The sequence below is a fragment of the Lissotriton vulgaris genome, chromosome 3_1 (assembly GCF_964263255.1).
Source record: "Lissotriton vulgaris chromosome 3_1, aLisVul1.2, whole genome shotgun sequence".
NCBI lineage: Eukaryota > Metazoa > Chordata > Amphibia > Caudata > Salamandridae > Lissotriton > Lissotriton vulgaris.
Genome location: NC_141689.1, coordinates 166,650,578 through 166,672,040, shown reverse-complemented (window position 1 = coordinate 166,672,040; position 21,463 = coordinate 166,650,578). Strand labels below are relative to the sequence as shown.

The 21,463-nt window shown below is 44.0% G+C and overlaps 1 protein-coding gene across 2 annotated transcripts in view; it reads left to right on the top strand.

Annotated features, from left to right (window-relative positions):
- The window catches only part of IL11RA (interleukin 11 receptor subunit alpha), a 648,138-nt gene that overhangs the window by 620,079 nt on the left and 6,596 nt on the right, over window positions 1–21,463 (top strand). For both annotated transcript variants that reach the window (XM_086960265.1, XM_086960264.1), the window contains 4 exons: window positions 2,432–2,595; window positions 4,238–4,406; window positions 15,845–15,913; window positions 17,887–17,986. In XM_086960265.1, the coding sequence (XP_086816391.1) occupies window positions 2,432–2,595; window positions 4,238–4,406; window positions 15,845–15,913; window positions 17,887–17,986 (502 nt within the window). The remainder of the gene's footprint in view (window positions 1–2,431; window positions 2,596–4,237; window positions 4,407–15,844; window positions 15,914–17,886; window positions 17,987–21,463) is intronic.

Below are 21,463 nucleotides of genomic sequence, written 5' to 3'. Positions count from 1 at the left end.
ATGTCTAAATGATGCTTCCATTGTGTGTGGATACTGACCCCTATGATGCTCCAGGGCCTGCAAGTCCTCCAAACATTCTAGTGGATACAAGTATGGTCCTTGTTTATATTGCTTACTGCATGCTGAACTACTTTCTATAGCCTTGGACCATCAAGGCTCTACTGCAGGAGAAGTCTTTCTCTCTCGCATGTACCTGCTATCCCAGAATCTCCAAGAAGGGACATGAACTTTCTAAAAATGTCTTGTTTTCAAACTACAAATTTAAATCTTTTAAGTTGCTAATTACAGCTATTCAAATGCAACAAGAAGATTCCACTTATAGGAACACTGTCAAATGATCATCATAAATAAAAAAAATAAAAAATCACAGAGCAAACCTCATTAGAAATTAGAAAGTCATTGCGGCCATGCTCACCTCCCCAAATTGAGCCCTGTCCTCGGCCTAATCCAACGTTGTTCTCCCGCCACTCTTTCATCCATTGCGAAACAAGGTGAACCATTCATTTTTGAGAGCCACTCGCAATACCATATGAAATATTCTCAGCATTGTGCTTTGAAAGCCAGTATTAGCATTTTTGGCAAACAATGCGCCAGGCTCATAATTTGTCTTGTTTATCAGAAGCAATTTTATTGTTTGTTACTTTCATGTGTAGATGTACGTAAGACTTTTCTCCTGATTCACAGAAAATTACCCAATGAAAACATATGCTTGCTTTGGGTTAGGGAATTTACACAATTGCTCAAATTGTTTTTCTTTCTTCCCATTGGAAACATTTTTCTAATGCAAGACTTTCCTTCTGCATCCCCTTGTAAAAATGGTGGTGTCCTTTAAACTTCCCTATATTTCCTTCTCTACTCTGGTGTGGTTCACATACAAGTAAGTATATAAAAGCAGGGAAGTGTGGCAAAGTCATTTCAAATGTTTGTGAATACCTAGTGTTATGATGATGTAGGTGTTAGACTCATTTCATGGACCACTTAGTGAGGAAAACCCATTACGGTCACAAAAATGCAAACAATAAGATTCCTTGTGATTCGGATTCAGGTGTGTGTGTGTGTGTAATGTTTCAACTTCCCATCCATAAGTTTATTTTGAAAATGTTTCTTTTATTGTTTGAAATAATTTGAGTTAGTGTAGATATTCAAAGAATTTCTTTCAAGGATTTTAGTATTTGGACTAAACCACAAGCAGCCAGCAGCTAATTTGATTAGGTTCACCAGTCTGAATTCTTTGAAACACTTGTGACCATGAATCTGTATGATCTTACCCTAATTTGAATTCAAGTTGTTTTATACAATTTCTTGCATTCTTAGAGATACTTTATTTTCTTGTCGATCACTGTGTAATATGAAATGTAACACTCACTGCCTCCTGTTTTCTAAAAGTCCTTTGTTGCAAACATTATGTACTATCAACAAACAAAATATTGAATCAAACAAAATTTGGTAATAACACAATTTGATTTTCTTGAGGAAATCATTCATGATTAGTGTCTATTACTGTTCGTCTTTGTAAAAGGAGACATAAAAAAGTAGTGTGGGCTGTACACTGGTTGTGACCTAGAATGAGGCAACTTTTCAACTGTTTGTCTTACACTGAACTTCAAAGCTTTACTAACCTATTCCTAAGAGTGTTACCTAAAAGGTGTTTTATTGCCTTTTAACTATGTTTCTCTCCATCCCTACTTACACATCTTTAGTGAGATTTGTTATGGGTTTTAAGGAAGCGTGCTGTGAATATAGATGTGTTTGACAAAACACACATTTTCGTGAATGTGAGATATCTTTAGGAGCAAGCAGAATGGGAAAATATGGAAGATTTCGAATGACAATGATCCATTTTATTCCGTCACCCATCACTTACTTTTCCCTGCACATCTGTGGCATCTGGACTCCCTTGCTCTCTTTGGTTATCTGATAAGGAACCAGACTTTGCAGGAGGGTTGCACTGCTTGTGGTCTGCTGTTGTACAGTAGAGGGGATCCTTCTGCAAGTTTCAATACACCGACAAACACTGTAAAACACCAAGACTGTGCTGAGAGGTGTGTGGTTTTAATGAAGCGGATATGTTTTTATGTGGTTTTGTATGGTCTCGGCCTCCATGATAAAGTACCGCCGGTGGTTAACATAATGGAAACGAGTGTTTCTGCTATGAAGTCTTTGAACTTTGTTTCTGCAGATACTTGTACTTGTACTTTATCTGCAATCCTAATGTACTCTGACAAATATTCCAACCAGTTTAGCATACTTTAATGATCTCACCTATGTCTTGAAAAGCCCACATGGGCTAACTGGGGAAAGTGTATCATTTAATTTTTTTAAAAACATCTCCTCATTCTACCTGACAAGGATTTGGGTGGCTGGAGTTGCACAAGTAATTCTTTGAAGCTGGTGTTTTTTTTTACTGACAGCAACTTTCTTCTTTTTCTAGTTAAGCCGGATCCTCCACAGGACCTTGTTGTGGAACCAGTTCCTTCCGCCCCACGAAGGTTGCGGGCCAGCTGGGACTACCCTGCCACTTGGCCCAAGTCAGCCCACTTTCTGCTGAAGTTTCGTTTGCAGTACCGCCCGGTGGCCCACCCGTCATGGTCTGTGGTAAGTTGAAGGAGTGATGAGGCTGCATACCTATTTGCATTACTGTTTGTGAAGTGCTTTATGCTCACATCACTGCGTTGTTACCCGCTGATGCCCACACTTTAGGAACAGTACGAAGGAGCTGGTGGGTGTCTGTCTCTGGTTGAGAATAGTGTTCACTGGGAAGCACCAGGTTTGAGTGAATGAATACGGACAAAATTAGTGTAAATGGAATTAATATGTACAAGAGGAATTACCAGCTCCTCTCTTCAGGTAACCAATACATCTTCTATCATCAGTAAAAACCTCAAGTTGCTTCTAGGCCCAAATACAATCCATTCCCCAAATCACTTGTTCATAATACTGATGTCCACTTCTTCTGTGTGTGTTGTTCTTTTTCTTTCCAGTGAGGCTTACACCATATTAGTTTCAATACAATATAAGGCAATGCAATACAACCCAGCGGCAGAATGGTTGCTGTTTGCAGTCGCTGTTAAAAAATGATTTTCTTTTGGAGGTGCATCTAGACGGGCATCTGTTGTTAAAGCAAACTTCTCGGGATGGATGGTGGCCAGCATCTTCATTAGAACCAGTGTTGTAACTAGATTTATCTCCTAGATTTATATGTGTGGAGAATGTCAGTTGGTGAGTGAGGGCTGAGCAACATCCATCAAGCTCCTGGTGGGACCTAATTCTTATCATATTGAAACCAACTAATAAACACCTGACTTGGATTAATTACCTGGCTACCATCTACATGTTATCTTCTTTTACCCACAACAACCAGCAACTCTGACAAAGCCTGAAATGTAGGAGAGACGTGTGCTCTAAATGAATGTTATCTGCCTGCAATAGCGATAGTCCCCTCACCTACCCAGAAAAGTATCGCGGGGGAGGAACCCCCTGATATGACAGGTATGGAGACTGCTCTGGGCTACTCTGGGTGCAACGGTGGCCAAACGCGATATAGCACAAATGTGGGGGGCGGGTATCCCTCCGACTCTGGCCTCCTGGAAAAGGAACTTAGACTGGCGCATGTTCAGGGAGAAAACGGTCTATGTGGCACGAGGATGCCCTAAGAAGTGGTCCGCTGTGAGTAAGTGGAATGCCTACCTGGGAGATATTTGTTTGGCCCCTGCGACCCCTCCCCCTCCTCTTCCTCCCCCCCGACGATGAACCTTTGTCGCTTTGAAGCCCTCTCAACGATTGATATCTGTCCCAGCTCCAATGATGCCTAAATGTAATCGCCATATGTATCTTTGAAATTTAAGTACACACTGCTTTGCCGAATGTCATTTCTTATGTTTAATAAAAAGATATCTAAAAAAAAAAAGTATCACGGGGTCCAAACTTCAAGCTGATGATGAACGATGGAGTTCTCAACGAAGAGTTTCAAGATGGTGTTTAAGGTAAATCAAGGGGCTATGTGAGGTTCCTACTGATGTCAAAACTAAGTGCACAAAACACTAAAATCCTAGGTCAGACTCTCTTATGTTTATGACTAACATCAATATGAAAATTCACTGTTACAGATAAGTAAAGGTTTCATTCATGCTTTGCCACAGCAAGCACAGGATAATTCAGACTTTTCTTAAATTAATCAGATATCACTTTGATAACTTCTTTCCTCTATAAACGGTTACGTTGTTTACATTCCTAACAGGTCGAGACTGCAAACCTGACTGACGTCATCACAGATGCCTTGATGGGAATGGAGCACGTGGTGCAGGTGAGCACCAAGGACTTCATGGACGCCGGGGACTGGAGCGACTGGAGTGCGGAAGTGAGAGCCACGCCATGGAGCAGCAACGAGGCGGAGCCCCGGGAGCTGGGTAACTGATCTTGCTTCTTCTGCATGACTGTTTGTGTTTGGGGTGGATCACCGAGAGGCCTGTGGCTTGAACCCATCATTTTGCACCCATGCGTTTAATTCTCCATTTTATCAGAGATAGTCTGTAGTATTGTTTTGGGATAAAATTGTTTCTCCTATAGGCTTCTGCTGGAATTGCTTATTTTATAGCATTTAACTTCGATCAACCACACACTGCTTTAAGTGAGTCATGTCATAAGCTTTTATTCGATTTGAAAGTACAAATCATACAAGCATAAACTTATAAACAATTCATTACATTTAAAATCATTTTTAAGAAACAAAGTTATTCAAGTGAACTCCGGAATATTTCCTAAGGGAGGTGACATATATAGACAGGCACTGGGCATCAATACATGATTGAGTATATGATAAAAAGCTGAAAGGTGAGAAGATCATACATGTACAGACAGGAATAAAAATAGTTATCACATATAGTGCTTATCCTGGCAGCTGTACATTTTAAAGTAAACACCAAGCCAAAAGATGTAACATTGTGAATTGCAAAGTAAAATTAAAGAAAATTAAAGAACAATAAGTACAGACAGGAAAGTGTAGAATTATAGCAGCACTAGACACTTCCTGGCAGCTGTACAATTCAAATAAAGTATCTACAATGACAAATATCAACATTTTATAATAATAAGAACGTTTAAAAGGCTAAAAAGCATGGGAGGATACTTGTACAGACAGGAATTTGAAGTAATTATCGCATAAAGTGCTCTTCCTGGCAGCTATACATTTTGAATCAGACCCAGAGTAAAAAGGCATGTTACGTCTTTAGTTGCAAAGTACTGTTAAGGACAGATAAGTACAGACAGGAGTATATGAAATTATGGCAATACAATACATTTCCTGGCAGCTGTACATTTCAAGATAAAAGTGGCAACAAAAAAACAAATGTCCACATTCTCAAGGGATGATAGAAGCGCTAGGGCATTCTTAAAAGACCGTATGTTATATTTAATAAAAATGGGTTTTAGATACCTTATTCTTAAAAAGTGATAACATTTGCAGAAAAGTAGAAAATGACAGCAACTCTGGCGTGAAATGTTGTCACAAGGGCAAGGGGTTTCAAATTTAAGTTTCTGTACTGGAAACGCAACCAGATGATGTACAATACCCAGCCTAACACGGGTTAGGACAAATTGATGAGAGGGACGGGAAACTTTCTGAAGGTAGGCTTGGAACCCCGATGGTAGATTTAGTTCCTTATAGAACTTCACAGTGGCCAACTTGCCATAAACCTCATCTCGCGCTTTCTTTTTATACTTTAAAAAAGTTTGTTTGATTTCTTTTTTTGGGGATTTCAACCGCCAATTCGGGGTCAAGAAGAACGTCAATATCAAATAAAGTTTTATACCAGAAGTGAATGTATTTCAACCACAGAATACGGGATGAGAAGTCCAATCCTATACAGTCAAGAATAATTTCTTGAGTGAATCGAGTCTCTGACTTAGCCCAAATAGAGCGCCACAATAAGAGTGGACGAACGGCTGCTAAGTCAGAAATAAACTCGATCCCGACCTCATCATGGATTATTTGAACGGAAGCAGAATGGGGGACACATAACACTCTTTTTATAAACTTATTTTCGTCTTCTTGTAAGGAAGTGCCATCGATGTGACCCCACACACCCGCCCCATACAGTGCAGAGGGAACACAGCGTATGTTGTATATGTTAATCATATCTCGGATGCTTCTCGATCCGAGCTTGGAAGCAAATCGAAATACGCTGCTGGTGGTTCGCAACATTTTCATCCTGATATTGTCAAGTTCAGGTTTCCAAGACCCGTCATTGGCATAGGTGATTCCCAAGTAACAGAAGGATTTAACTTGTAACATTTTATCACTATCTAGATAAAAACTGGACTTCAATTTGTTAACTGACTGGCCACATAACATTACATACGTCTTGGATTTATTCACGCAGAGTCTCCTATTTTGAATGAACAGCATGAAGCTGTCAATGAGACGCTGTAAACCTATCTGAGTGCGGGATAAAAGGACAGCGTCATCCGCATATAGTAGGATTGTGACAGGTTTGCCTCCAATCAGCGGAGCGTCTGCTGGTATAGCGGCCAAAGTGCGGTCAATACAGTTGATAAAAAGGGAAAATAAAAGAGGGGCTAACACGCATCCCTGGCGGATGCCCCTTGAAACTTTAAGAAACGGTGTACATTCGCCTAGGGTACCGTATCGGACTTTACAAGAAAGTTTCTCGTAGAGCCTTGCCAAAAAATGAACTATTTCTTTCGGTGCCCCTAACTCCAATAAGACCTGCCAAAGAATACCGTGATCAACTAAATCAAATGCGCTGCTCAAGTCAGCAAAACATAAGAAAAGGTTGCCCTTTTTAGCTACTGTGTATTTATTAATTAAAAGATCCAAATTTACACATTGCTCAAGTGTACCCCATGCCTTTCCTAAAACCATATTGCACCTTAGTTAAAATGTTCATATCTTCAGCCCAAGTTTCTAGTCTTTTGAGCAGAATTCTGCTCATGACCTTTACTGAGGCGTCCAATAAAGAAATGGGTCGATAATTGGAGGCCTCGGATTTGCTACCTTTTTTAAATAAGGGGATGATGACCGATTGGCCCCAGGAGGGGGGAATATTGCCTTCGGCTGCACAGTTGAAAGTCCTCACCAGAATGGGGGCCCACAGGTTAGTTTCGGCTTTTAATAAATCAATAGGAACCCCATCGGGGCCCGGGGCCTTCCCCCCCTTGCTGTTAGCAAGTCCTTCATGTCCCTCTTCCAGGGTTATCCCCAAGGGTAAAGGTGACCATGTGGACGATACAGCGGGAGGTAAGGTTAATGGTATCCCTTCTGGATTAAAGATTTTGGAAAAGTGGATAATCCACTCCTCGCATGCAACATGGGAGGTGATTTCCGGGATGCCCTCGGTATTTAAAAATGGGCTATTGACTGTTTCCCAGTAGAGTTTACTATTTTTAGTCTCAACTGCTTCATTCAGCTTGTCCCAGGCTTCTCTCTGTAGGACCTTTTTCCTATTAATAATAGCCATTTTATAATTTGCCCTAGTTTCTTTAATTCTGTTGCTATCTCGGGGTTTGGACCCTAAGGCAAGCTTCAGTTCCCGTAAGGCTACTGTACAGGAGTTATCAAACCATCCCAATTTGACAGTTTTATTAATTGATGATTTCTTACTAAAAATACCCTCGATAGCAATGTTGATATTAATAAAATGTAACAACAAGAGATCAGAATTAATAACGTCTTTTAAGCAATAACTGATCTCAGTTTTACAACTAACTATGACCTCCCTTTGTTTGGCCGCAGAATTGGCCCCGGTCCATTTGATCCTCGGGCCATTAGGTCTGCTTGGAACTATATCGGTAGTACAGGTTTCTCCGGTCTCTAGTTTGGCACCTCTTCCGGGAAGGGTGACACAAATGCTATTATGGTCACTAAGACTTTCTTCTCTGACATGCAGGTTTAAGTAGTCACCGTTACTAGAGAACAGGATGTGATCAATAAATGTCCCAGCATCCCTCCCTGTGAAAGTGGGGCAGATGGCATTCAGATTGTTTTTGTTACAGTTTAACAAGTAAAGATCTAATTTAAACAACAGTTTATTTAAAATGGAGCTATAGTGGCAATGTGGGAAATGAGGAAAATCCTCGCTCTTGCCCACACCCCCTCTAAGGTTATCCAGCTCCATTCCAAAACCACATGCATTCCCTTTTGATAGGTGGCATGGCTGCAGGTTAAAATCCCCAGCCCATAGGATGTCCGTCCTCTTATTTGAGATGCCCAGGACCTTTGCAATTTCTTTTTCCAAAGGGAACAAAATATTCCCTCTGGTGGCATCGAAGATGTTATTATAAAAATTAACAAGGACCAGATCTTTTCCCTTACCGCATTCAATCCTCAGTACCTGGCTATGTACTCCCACAGTTGTACTGCTTCTGACTTTGTAATTACTCAATCTGTTAGATAGGAGTATCAAAAGGCCCCCCTTAGCCCTGCCTGAGCTGGATTTAGTGGCATTGAGACAATAGGAAGAGTAGCCTTCTATATTAATGTACTCCTGGCTCCAGGTCTCCTGGAGGAGGACTATATCGAATCCTTCTCCAATAAACCTGGTCCAAAAAGGGGTGTTTAATTTCCCTGCTATTCCTGCAATATTCCATGAGATCAGGGTAAGATCTGCATACTTAGTTGCCTGGACTATTATCCTGGGATGCCCAATTGCTGACCTCCTAGTGGGGGACTGAGTGTTGGTAGAATGGTGACTGGAAGAGAGGGATTGGATGGAAGTACCTTCCGGTGCAGAAACCGTCTGTGAAACCACATGTCCGCTAAGAGATGCGGGAGCCACAGTAGGTACTGCAGGTGTACTGACAGGGACAGATTGAACACTGAAACCAGATCCTGACTGCCTATTGTCAGGCTGATTTGTCGGTGGTGGGACATAATGTCAGTCAACCATCTCCAGGCAGTCAAATCTATTGGTTGTCTGAATACCTTGCCACCCGCTGTCTACAAAATGGCTTTTGTTGGGATACCAGGGACGAGGTACCCATTCCCTGCCCCTATTCTGTTGGGTTCGCCATGGGTCTCCATAATCCCATGGATGTTCTTGGGGCATGGCCCAGTTTGGCGGTGGAATTGGGTAGTGATAGTTAAATGTAGGGGGGTAAAAAAAGGAGAGTCGATGCGTGTCGATGCCCCCTTTCTTCTCCAGATCTGGCCATGAACAAATATGGTTCACAGTAGATGCATCCTCTCATGTAACGATGACGCAGACCCCCTGAATGCACTTGGGGCTCTTCCCCACCCAAGGTACCCTACGTACAGATGATATTCTGCTGGTGTTGGGAGGCTTCAATGGCCTATTAATACTGAGCCACTGAAGGATTTTATTCCGGAGGGACCAGTGAGGTTCATCTGTTCCTGCAGTAAGATCAGGTACTCCTGTTAGAATTACGGTAAATGGAGCTGCCTCAGGAGCCAGATGAACTGAACGTTTAGATCTGGTCCCCCTCTTGCCTTCATTAGAATGAGTTTTAGGGGGGGCCAGAGGTTTACTGTTGGATTGCTGTGAGGACACATTGGTCGTAATATGATTAGCGTCGGTTGGCATAACTAAAGGGGTAGGAGCAGGGGGGATTTGCTGACTGGATGAAGGTGTCTGGGGTAAGGATTTGACTTTGGGCTTGGATTTTGTGCAATTTACACAGGTATTTTGAGCAAGTGATAAAGGAGTTGTGGACTCGTTTGTTTTAGGTTGTACATTAAACGTAACAGACGGTCTGTCGGAGTTAACTGAGGGAACCCCCGAACAGACCACTGAGGATACCCCCCCGGGTTTGGCAGTTGCTGCCCTGGGCTGGCTGGGTGTTTTAACAAGAAGTATGGCAAGCTGTTTTTCAATTGCCATAATACTCCGTTCCAGCGGCTGGAGATGATGTATAAGTAGGTCCCTAAATCTTACAAAAAGCTGGGAAAAATCGCAATCCGTCTGACAAGGGCCACCCTCCTGAACATTAACCAAAGTGGGACAATATAAGTTAGGTAACCCAGATGAAACAGAATTAATACTAGGGGTAGCAATCGTAGTTGAACCTTTCTTTTTCTTAGTTTTGGAAAGTTGGTTGGCGTTAGTCCCTTTATTTGAGAGTACTGGCTGCTTGGGTACGGCACCTTCTCTCACCCCCTTAAACCACGTTACTTGTGCAGAATCTTCAGCCACAATCTGCTCAAGGTCCGTGGGTGATCTCAAGGTTCCCTGTCGTATCCAGTTCCAGTGACAGGTTCGTGGCTGACAAATCACCGGCATTAGGAATTGAATGTACTTGTGCTGCTGCAGTTCCAGACTGAATTAAGATTGGGATAGGAGCAGCTGTTGGGAGCGGGGTTTGAGCCGCTGCTATAAGGCTCAATGAAGATCTCCTGGCGATCGCAAGGTCCTGGGATACCCTGCGTTCTAAGAGGGAAATATTGTGGTTAATAGCCTCAGTGGTGGTAGATATGAACTTATCATCAATAGGGCCTGTAATCAATGCAGTTCTAAGGGCAGTCTTACTTCTAGATCCCCTTGTCGTAGACATTTTGGTAAGGTTACAGACTTCAAGGGCTAATTCCAAAGGTCACAATGGCTAGAAAGAGTACCTTTAGCAGGAGAAAAGGACGTCTGGCAGTAGAAACCAAGGGAGTAGGCCCAGCCCAGCCTGGCTCAGTCTGGAACGGGCTGAAACTGACCCGCCCTTGGCCCGGGCTTCGCCCGGCGTCCCGCGAGGGAGGGTGAGCGTGACTTTTAAGCGCCTCCTGGCGCTTCTTGCTGGTGGTGCTGTCGCAAGGCCTGTTGGGGGATGTAGTTCCCCGGCCCCCGCTCTCCACTCTGCGGCTGTCTCCCAAGACCAGCGGGAGTCGAGCGGCGGGAGGCGGGAGGCGGGAGGCGATCCTGTGGTTATCCGGCTGGAACAGTCGTTTGGCAAAGTTAGGTTTGGTCAGCCAAGCTGCTGACAAGAATTCTCGCTATGCAGAAGTTTCCCCCGCTCTGCAGGGTGAACGCGACTTTTAAGCGCCTCCTGGCGCTTCTTGCTGGTGGTGCTGTCGCAAGGCCTGTTGGGGGATGTAGTTCCCCGGCCCCCGCTCTCCACTCTGCGGCCGTCTCCCAAGACCAGCGGGAGTCGAGCGGCGGGAGGCGGGAGGCGATCCTGTGGTTATCCGACTGGAACAGTCGTTTGGCAAAGTTAGGTTTGGTCAGCCAAGCTGCTGACAAGAATTCACGCTATGCAGAAGTTAAATTTTATAGCATTTAACTTCGATCAACCACACACTGCTTTAAGTGAGTCAAACAAAGACTTTTCTGATAGTGGCATGTGGATTCTTGCTTCTCTTTTGGTAAAACACTCTTAGGTTCAGAGAGTGGAATAGGGATTTTATATATATATATAAACTCAATCCTGTGTTTACACTCCTTTGAAAAACAGGCACCGACTCCGTGGGATTCCAAATCAAGGGTCTTTATTAACAAGACAAACGATCAGACGCGTTTCAGCAGACACGTCCGCCTTGCTCACTACATCTGATTTCACCAAGTGCACATAGAACACATATAGTGTATGCTGATAACCCATTGGTTCATTGTGAAACGACAAAACTGACATGTGACACCTTAATGGAAATGAAAGAAAATTACATTATTTTGCAGAGTCATGCTTCCAAAATAAAGGTAAACCATCTGTTCTTTTTTAAATAAAAGTGTTTTGTACAACTCTTATGTGGTATCAGGACTCCATCATAAATTAACAAACTTAATTATACAGTTTATAAACAATTCTCAGCATTGTCCTGGAATAGAAACCATATCCAAAGAAAAGAAGCTTCGGTTTGTGTGTTAGTCGAAATAAAAGAAAGGTTGCGCTCGCTATATGAGCTGTCAGCGCACGTCTGCTCTGTAATTTTCCACCCACCCTGATGCCTGAGCCTCGTGTTCGTAAAGACAGGTATGGACGCTTGTGTGGCGTTTTGCTAAGATGCGGGTATTAGACTCAGGGCACGTTTGTTGACCTCATCCCCACGGACTTGTGCTAATGGAGATGTTTCCAAAAAATGTGCGCAGGTAGAAGCAAATAATAATATTGTGAAGTTTAGTGCTGGTTCTTTAATTAGCATTGCCACACTATGTAAACAGACAGGGCTGTTTCTAGGTGTTTTGCCGCCCTAGGCGAGAATTAAAAAATGCCGCCCCTCCCTTGAACTGCCATCCTTCTCTCCCCCTGTCATCCAGACTTGCAGAATTAATACATTAGATATAAAAGAACGTAAAAGATGGATGATCCATCAAAAAGAAGAAGTATCCCTTTTCCAAATACAATCTTCGGGTATGCATGTGATTCCTGTTTATGCAACAGGCTGGACAGCGTTGTGCTAATTGTTTCATGGGCAGACAGTGTGTGGCAGAATGCAGGCTTGTGGGTGGTGGTATAACGCTCTCCTTGCAGTATTAGGGTTTGTGGGCAGCAATGTAACTAGGGCCAGTATACATGCGGAGTGGATTTGTAATGCAAAGCGCTTATAAGTGGCACCACGCGCAATGCAGCTCAGGAATGGGAAACAATGCAGAGCAGCACAGCACAGTTGGTGCAAGACAGCGGACAGCAAAGATGGTTTATGTGCCAGTGCAAGGCAACATAACTTGATGAAGGCAGTGCCGAGTTGATTTATGTGCCCTTTGCCTTGCAGATGAAAGCGGCAAGAAGCCCTCTGCTAATACTTGCAGTACAGAGTAAGGAGTGCTTTGTGCAGCGTGACATGTATCGTGAGTCAGCGCAGGTCATTGTGACTTGTGGAAGCAGCCTGACGTTTCTGAGAGTGTTGCTAGACTCAGTGTACAATATGCACTGCATGGTTCAGTGTAGTAAGTGAATACAGTGGGGCACCTGATTTGGACAAAAGGACATGGCAGCGCCAAATCGTGGTGATGACCAGTACCGAACGACCATTATGCTACTAAATGGAACACAGGAACTTGCTTCCGAGGTACTCTGTTGTGGATAGATTACTCCAAACTACAAGTGGTCAGTCAGTGCCAAATGTCATTCAACGTGACTTCTTCACACCTTACCCTCTGATTGGTAGAACAAGTTGCGGTAAATATCGCACACAATGCCTGGCACATTTTACGGTGGGCGCAGACTGCCACATTACAAGCTCTCCTGCTTCTGGTGTGATTTCGTCCAGGTTGTGTGCCAGTGCAAGGCAAAGAGCCCAGTCAGTGAAGGGTACCCTTGGGGTGTTAAGAAACCAGTGGATTTTGGAGTGCCGCTGTGGAACTAGCAAGCGATTTATGTGCAATGCAGCATCCAGTTAATTGTTGCAGGCCAGTGTTTTTTCAGTACAGAGTGCGACAGGCCTGGAAGTGCTGCAGTGTGGCATGAATGCCTTTGTGTGGTCTGTTATAATCACGGTTTTGTTGCGCTATGCAATGCTCAAGTAAGTGATTGCAAGAGTATCATTTGGGTGCAGAGTTTCCAGAGGTTGCAGTTACTCGTGTGACCCATGTCAGACGCTGTTGTTTCTGGTAGGCAGTGAGACAGCCCATTGAGAAGTGCCCTGTGTACCTGCTATGCCTGGGGAAATTAAAGGAATACCTAAGCATAGCAGTCAGCATTGCTGCAGTAAGTGGTGTGTTAGTGTGCTGGAACAATGTCGTGTGAGTGAAGGTTGGCCTGTGCCTGTCAATATGCCATGGTGCAATATGTGTGTTTTGTGACTTTGTCGGCATGTGCAAGGCAGAACATCCCGTTTAGTGCGAAGCTTCCTGTGTCCAAAGCAGTGTGCGTGCCGTCTGATAAGACTGGCAGAATTACTCGTGCACCTTGTGCCAGGTGGTGTGCCATGTGGCAGACTTTGTATGTCAGTGCATGGCGGAGTGTCTTAGGCGAAGAGTCCCAAGCGGCTCTCAGGGTTACTTTTGCTAGGTGGCTCGAGACACTTGCTCTATGCCAGTGCATGGCAGTGTGCCGTGCAGCAGAGACCCATAAGGCTGGCAGTTACAAGTGTGCCCTTTCGCAAGAAGTGTGGTTTGTGGAATACACAGGCCAGCGCACAACCCCTTCCTTACCTTGCCACTGACTCAGCGTCACTGGCCTGGATGTCCCTGTACACGGCCCACACCAGGTCTGCCGTCTCCTAGTTACTCTGGCTGTTCATGTTCCACAGCACCGGCCCAACCCAGCGCCGAGCCAGCTCCAGAGCCTGTCACCAGGCACAACTTGCCCGCTCGCTCTTCTCCCGGGGCCGCACAAGCCAGCGACCTGCCACCTACACGAAGGCCGAGGGCACCTTTAGGGTAACCGGCAGCAGCTCCAGCAGGATGTTCATTCCGACAGGTGGAGAGGGCAGACTGCCTGAGTACAGCAAACAGTGTACTGTTGGGGCATGGGGAGAGCTAGTGGCGCACACGGCCCCCGCCCGTGGCGCCAAACCTGACATCACGTCACGTCGAATTGTCGAAGGCTACACACAGTTCAAGGGGATTCCCAAACTCATAATTTAGCCGCCCTCCCCCTTTTGCCGCCCAGGCGGCCGCCTAGTCCTGCCTAATGGTAGAAACGGCCCTGTAAACAGAGAAGGACGCTTTGCGTGTTGGTTGCTGGGGAAGTTTCCAAGCGAGCTGGGATCAGTCATTATGTGAACAGGGCTCCATTCGCATTTAAATATGATGATATTGTACTGATAGTACAGACTTTAAAAGGTGTAATGTGCCGTGAATGTACTTTAGTCTATAACATGTTGAAAACGGACCCACGAGGCAATTAATTTACTCATGAGTGATGTATTTACATATATATATCAATGTTCAAAGTGATTCAAAATCGCAGCGATAGTTGGACCATGTGGTTCTATTTAGTGAAATGTTGTGGCATGGCCCTTCAGAATTCGGAAAATAGTAGGCCTGGTCTGTGGTGTATTTCAGGCTCTTGAAAACAACAGGAGTGCTTATGGGTCATCTACAAGTGAAAAATGTATGTAAGGTACGAGGAACCTCACATTCGGAAGCAACACAATGATGGGCGTTCCCAGGGGAGTGTCCTAGGAGTTGTCATAGAAATCCAATGACGCACACCCGGGCCGGACTGGCCATTCTGGCACTCTGGCATTTTCCAGGTGGGTAGCTCTCAAGGAGCCTCTTTCAGAAGCTGTAGGCTGCCATCACCCACTTCTAAAAGTATTGATAGCCACATGCTGTTTGTGGCTCCTGCAGAAGGGGGATACGTTGAAATTTTTTGCCAGAGCTTTTTTTGGTTTTGAGTCGACCCTCTGCATTTTCACACAGTGTTAACTTTGTGCTGTTCACAAACATTTGTGATACTTTTCCCTACTCGTACCTCCATTTCTAAACTTTAGCCTGCACAATCCAGGCGCAAAAGCTGACAAAGTGCATCCATACGTGCCATTGAAGGTGAGGGACGGAGTGCAGTATATTTTATGGGAAACTAGTGGTCATGAAAAAAAGAAGTATGCCATTTCAATATTTTCTTTTTTTCTTGGGGAGTCTCATACCTGTCAGGGTTCAGGAACCTAGGTACACACAAGGAGTGTATGTGAATACCATATACTTCTTTCTGTAGGTGCCTTACATGTACGCCTGGGAGTTTTGTTAATGTGGTACGCAGTTGTGTACATCTCTGCAATGCATAGGCACACGCCTTACCTTAAATTAAATCATGAAGAGAGGGCAGCATGGCTGTGCCCTTGCATTAACCAACTTTAGTCTACAGTATAAGTAGATTGAAGCGCACGCCCACGAATGCACAAGCATTGTGTTTCCTGAACACACAAAATAGATCACCCATAGCCTTCCCAGTTGCAGTCTTTATTGCTGGAGTGTAAAGAACCACCTTGTGCTCTTCCCTTCAGGACCTTTCACCGAAGACATTGATGACGTCTCAACCTCAGAGCCAGAGGGACCAGACCCAGTGGTCTTTGGTGAGTGCTTTTACTGTTGTTTTTTCATTACCCAGTTCCTCTGTCTGGTGAGTGACTCACAAGTATGATCCATCAACTCATCTTACCTGCCTTCTTTCCTTCCATCTTTTACACTATCTTTTCTTTCGAATCATTCATTCTTCTTTCCATTGATAGTTCTCGCCGCCCATCCATCCTCCATGCTTTTCTCCATCCATCCCTACATGCACCTCCATCCATCTGTCGGTGCATTCGTTCTTCTGTACACTCTCCATCCCTCCCGCCATCCTTTCTCTCTAAACCCCACTTCTTTCCTTTCACTGCAAAATATTGCATTTTTGAGCTGCTTGCAGACCTGAGTCTCCAAATAAAGTCAAAGGAGTCATAAACAACAACTTGAATGTTTCATGTTACACAGAATATTCCAGGGACACCCTCTCCTGCTCTACTGATGCCTCTCATCCATGGTATGCCTTGGGTGGTGCACTGACCACATCCCATACCTCTCCCCAGTTTCTGGCCCTTAGCGGTGCCATAACTGGATTCTGTAATGCTTTGAGCCTAGTTCTCCAGACAGTACTGAAATACCTCCAGAATACGCCTAAAAACTGAGCTGTTCAATCTAGAAATTGAGTTAGCCCCCACCACATCAAAGGGTGAGGCTGAAAAGTTTCTAATGGGACAAGCCTTTGTGCACATGACTGGACTCGCACCTCCGTTGATCGAGGTTGCCTTACTTTACATAGAGCTCTGAAGTAGCCAAATTGCAAATTATGGAACTGCAATAAGCTCTTGTTTCCACCTTGAATTTCCTTATAGATACAACCGCTCTACGTCATCCTAAATTGCAGCTTTTTCATGGAGCCAAATTCATTGGGTGTTTCATATCCCCTTGGATGGAGTTTGAATTGTTTTCTCTATTGGCCGCACTACACAATGTCCCAGTAGATTATAATTATTGACTATTGATATATGCCGCATTGGCTGTGTGCATTGACCATGTTGCCCTGTAATATATTTCATCCATCTTCAGCTACATGGAACTCCTATTAAAGTGCATGGATTTGTTCATTAGTGAATGATCTGTCCGACCCATGTGTCACCATCTGTGCTTCCAGGGGACTTTCGTGATCAGTAGTGACCTTTCAAATTCTTGTCCCTATACATTTATTGTCACTGGGTGAGTGGAGTTTATTGTGTGTGCTATAGAGTAAGGAACTGCATAGGATTTTAAATGCACCCCTCAAAGAATTCATGTTTTATTCTGGATGGCTTCCATTGAGAATTGATTCATCCAATCTAGGTCCCGTCACGTGGACCAATTGACTTAGTATTTTTGATTGGTGGCTTATCCATACTGAGGCAGGCAATCTGCGAAGTGAGAACTCTTTAGGATTTATTTGGGAGCAATCATCGTCCCAACACATGTCCCCAATGGATGAGTGCCTGGACAATGTCCATGATTGGCCATTTCTCGTGCGTGTGCCCACCACTGAGTGAATGAGAAACACATGTTCATTAGTGACCCCTCCAATGCCATTTCTGTCTATGAGCTGTCACACGTGCCCTTGAATGCACAATATGTGGGTAATCTCGACCCCTCAAATGTATCTTCCATTTCATGTGGTTCAACAGAGATCTGTTGTATTATGTTGTTAGCTTTTTGTAGAGCGCAAACAGATACCCACAACTGGCTTCCCAGTACTAAAGTGTGAGTATCATATCATCCCTTTCCACTTAAGAGCCCAACTCTTCTTTCATAGGATAACAACAGAATAATGTCCCATAATTGACTACTGCCCAATCTAAAGCTAAAGGTTCCCGGCCATGGCAATGGTGTTCCTTCAACCGCCGTTGGGAACGCTTGAACTGTGTCCACCAGCTACCCTGATGCTATATGTCTTTTTTCTGTGTGCAGAGCCACTGATGTGCCATTTCTAATCCTTTTCATTATTCTCTCCTCTCTTTTTTCTATCTCTACCTCTCATCCTCAGATCGCAGTGATCCGCTAGAGAAGATCGCCGTTCTGGCATCTCTAGGAATATTTGCGTTTGTCATCCTGGTGGTGGTTCTGGTCATCATCATTCTGATCTGGTGAGTTCAGGCCAAGTCGGTCTACTCTTGGTTCATGTGTAGATTGCTATGCTCTATGTCCCAAGGGTACGTGGGGGTGGTTCTCGCTTTCATGTCGGCACTCACTCATCAGGTCATTATGCCCCTTGCCAATCAGACCACATACGTATTGTATACTTTCACAGTATATTGAATATCCTTTCAAAGTCCCATTAGCCTCTGCTTCAAATGACACTTACACACAATGAGTTTCACACAGAACAACATGTCTTGATCTTGTCTGGAACTTTTAAGTCCAAAATCTTTCAACCAAATCCATACCAGATGGAAATTGAAAAAATAAGTATGGTGTTCGGGGAGTGGGCTTTGAATGCATGTAGTGCTATGTCGCCCCTGCTCTTCCAAGCATAGGCCCCTTAGCCTAGCGGAGTGTTCTATTAGTAAATTACCCATTCAGACTACACCCTCTAGTGTGTGTGGGACCCTTTCTGAGAGTCCTAAGTTGTAATATTGCTGGTATAAGATATAAGCTGTTGGACCCAGAATGGCTTAATTTTGCCATTGAGTTTGATGTTATTATGCGCCAGGATACCGGCCCCCAAGAGCCGGTAGGCTCGGATTGATATGAAAGCATTAATGTGGCAGTGATCCCCTCCACTGGCCATAGATCATGAGGTGGGTTAACCACCCTAGTTCGTCTTTCCAAAAAAGGGTCTTTTCAGTTTCCTGAGACACAATGGGATTCAAATCTTATGGGTAATTGCCCCCAAAGATTTTCACTTTTATTTGGTGAATTTCTATAATTTTATTAGTGATCCTGGATACCAGATTAAGGCTTTCTTTGAAGTAGTAACTATCCTAGAGGTTAGATCATATGCATATTTTAAATCCTTTAACATTATAATAGGTGGGGATTTTAGTGCGAAGTTGGGAGTTAATCCAAATTATTGTAATACATTTTTTGGTTGATGATTCTTTAATTAGTGAGTCTGGCTCTGACCATAGTGGTCATAAGCTATTGGATGCACTTGATTAGGCGGGTCTACGAAATGTCATGTTCAGGGGTCCTTTCCATCCTGGGAATTGCCCAGTTTTGTGGGCTGGGGAAAGGGACAATATTTGATTGTTTTTATTTCAAGGTCGCTTGACGAATATGTTAGCCCAGGGATGGTGCATGAAACTTGCTTGAGTGACCAGAACCCAATAGAAAATAGTTTAGGAGTAAATGTCAGTTTGGGCGCAAACTCTGTTTCAGGCCTGACCGGTCTAACTGTGAAAGATGGGGGCCTAGGGTGAAGTGGCCCAACCTTCCAGTGCCAACTCTGATCAAAACTGTAGTTAGTTCTAACTTAGAAATCATCATGGATCCCTTATTAGCACTTGAAACATCACCTGCCACATTTGTGTCTGACCAATTAAATAGCTGTACTAACATCATTATGAGGGATATGTCGAGCAAACCTAGAGAGATACAATTGTGCTGGTTTGATAAAGCCTGCAGGCCGGCCATCAAGTACTTGCGTGAGGCCTTAATTTTAAACCTAGGATACTATTAAGGAAGCAAGAAGGGCCTACAAATGACCTATTAGGAAGCGGAAAGCTGAGCTTAACAAGACCTCTTGTGAACAGTTGGTTTCTGCATGCACAACTAAGGATTCTACAGGTTTTTGGGCAGTGGTTCATGGCAGGCAGCATAATGTGGCTGCTCAACAGGATGACATTGGTTCTTCCATCTCTCCAGCACACTGTGTGGCTCATTTTATAGGAGTTAACCTCCTGATACAGATGTGCCCCTAGCTATTGATAAAGACTGCGCCTTGAACCAACTTGAGTTAAGGTTCGATCCCGAGCAGCAATTACCAGCAGCCCTTCCAACAAACCCCCTGGTCCAGATGGGATACCTATGGACTTATATAAGGCAGACCCTCATCTCTGGGCTTCTGTTTTGCTAATGTACTTAATGTCGCGGTGCAGATTGGTTTACCCTCGTCTTGGAAATCTGCTACCATAGTCCAAGTCTTCGAAAAGGGGAATAGGGAGGACCCCACCTGTTATGGACCTATTTCCCCGCTAAATTCAGTTGTGAAGGTGGTAGAACGCATTGCCAAAGAATTCTAATGACTAGCGTCATAGGTAGGCCAGGTTCCTATAGAATAAACAGAGTCCTAAGTAGGCCGGATTCCCATAGAATAAACAGACTCATAAGTTGGCCAGATTCCAAAACCAAGACACAACAAAGATTTACAGACCCCGATCTTCAGTGTAATCCTTATTTGGAAGAGATTCTTTTAGTTGACAAAAATAACTAAAGCAAATTCAAATCATCTGCTCAAGAAAAAAATAACAGCACGTTTTGCTGGAGCTGCACTGGGAGCACGCCAAGCCTGCGATGCATTCAAACGAATATTTGAACGTTGTATAAAAAACAGACTTCTTTCCGAGAGCTGGCTGCCAACATCTATTTCCAAGAAATACCACGAAATAGAAAATCGCCAGACCCTTGATAGTATTTCACACTTCTGTCTCCCTGTTAGTGGTCTCACAAGTAAAGAATTACTCGTTGGAAAAGAAAAGTACCACGCCAGCAAAATAGACCCCCCCACACCGTGATAATTGCACCGCACTCGTTGGCTGTGGTGTTCTTTTCCTGGCCGTCGTCCATTTTGGAGTCAGGCGTGCAAAATTGGAAAGCTACTTTCTCCTGTTTATGTATGCTTAGAGAATAACTGCATTTTTCTTTGAAACACATAGATGGGAGCTCACTCCATATGGGCGTGCATTCATCCTTTAATGAATAAGCTAACTGTGAAAGCAGAAGTGAGTGATTTAAGTGTGTAAGCTGTTCCAGCTTTGGCAGTTCTAGACGTTTTATTGTCAGTACTTTTAACCTCTACTCATGATGCCCGCATGAGAACTAGCAAACACCGGGTTGAGGGGCAGGGATGGTTTCGCAGCGCCAGCTCATTTGAATTAATTTGCATTAAGAAGCAGATGAAATGAGTGGCTGAGAATTATTTGCATGAGCACTCCCTCATGCAAATCAAGCCATGCTACCCACAAGCACTGCATGGCGGGGTCTCGTGCCGGCAAAGACTCCCCTCTGGTAGGAGCTCCCACTGATCCTTCTATGATCAGCCAAACATGATTGGCTGGAGGCAGAGCTGGCACTGGGCACGTGATTACGTTCATATCTGTTCTCAATGCCTGGCAATTTATTTTGTATTTTTTTGTATTATGCCTGTGTGAGTGGGGGTGAACTGCAGAGTTAGTTTTCCAACTAAAATTGTGTTCACATTTGTACTATAGTTAACAAAAATATGTGAAGTTCTCCCTAAGAGAGGAAATCCGAGTTGTTCATGTTGCTTCTTCCTACCACTTACACCAGTGTCAGCAAGGTGTGTCTCCTCATATTTTGCTGTATATTTAAAAATCCCGACCTGAATATCATGGACATTGTTGATCAGTCTTGGCCTCATCACGTGTTTTGCTTCCCTTGAA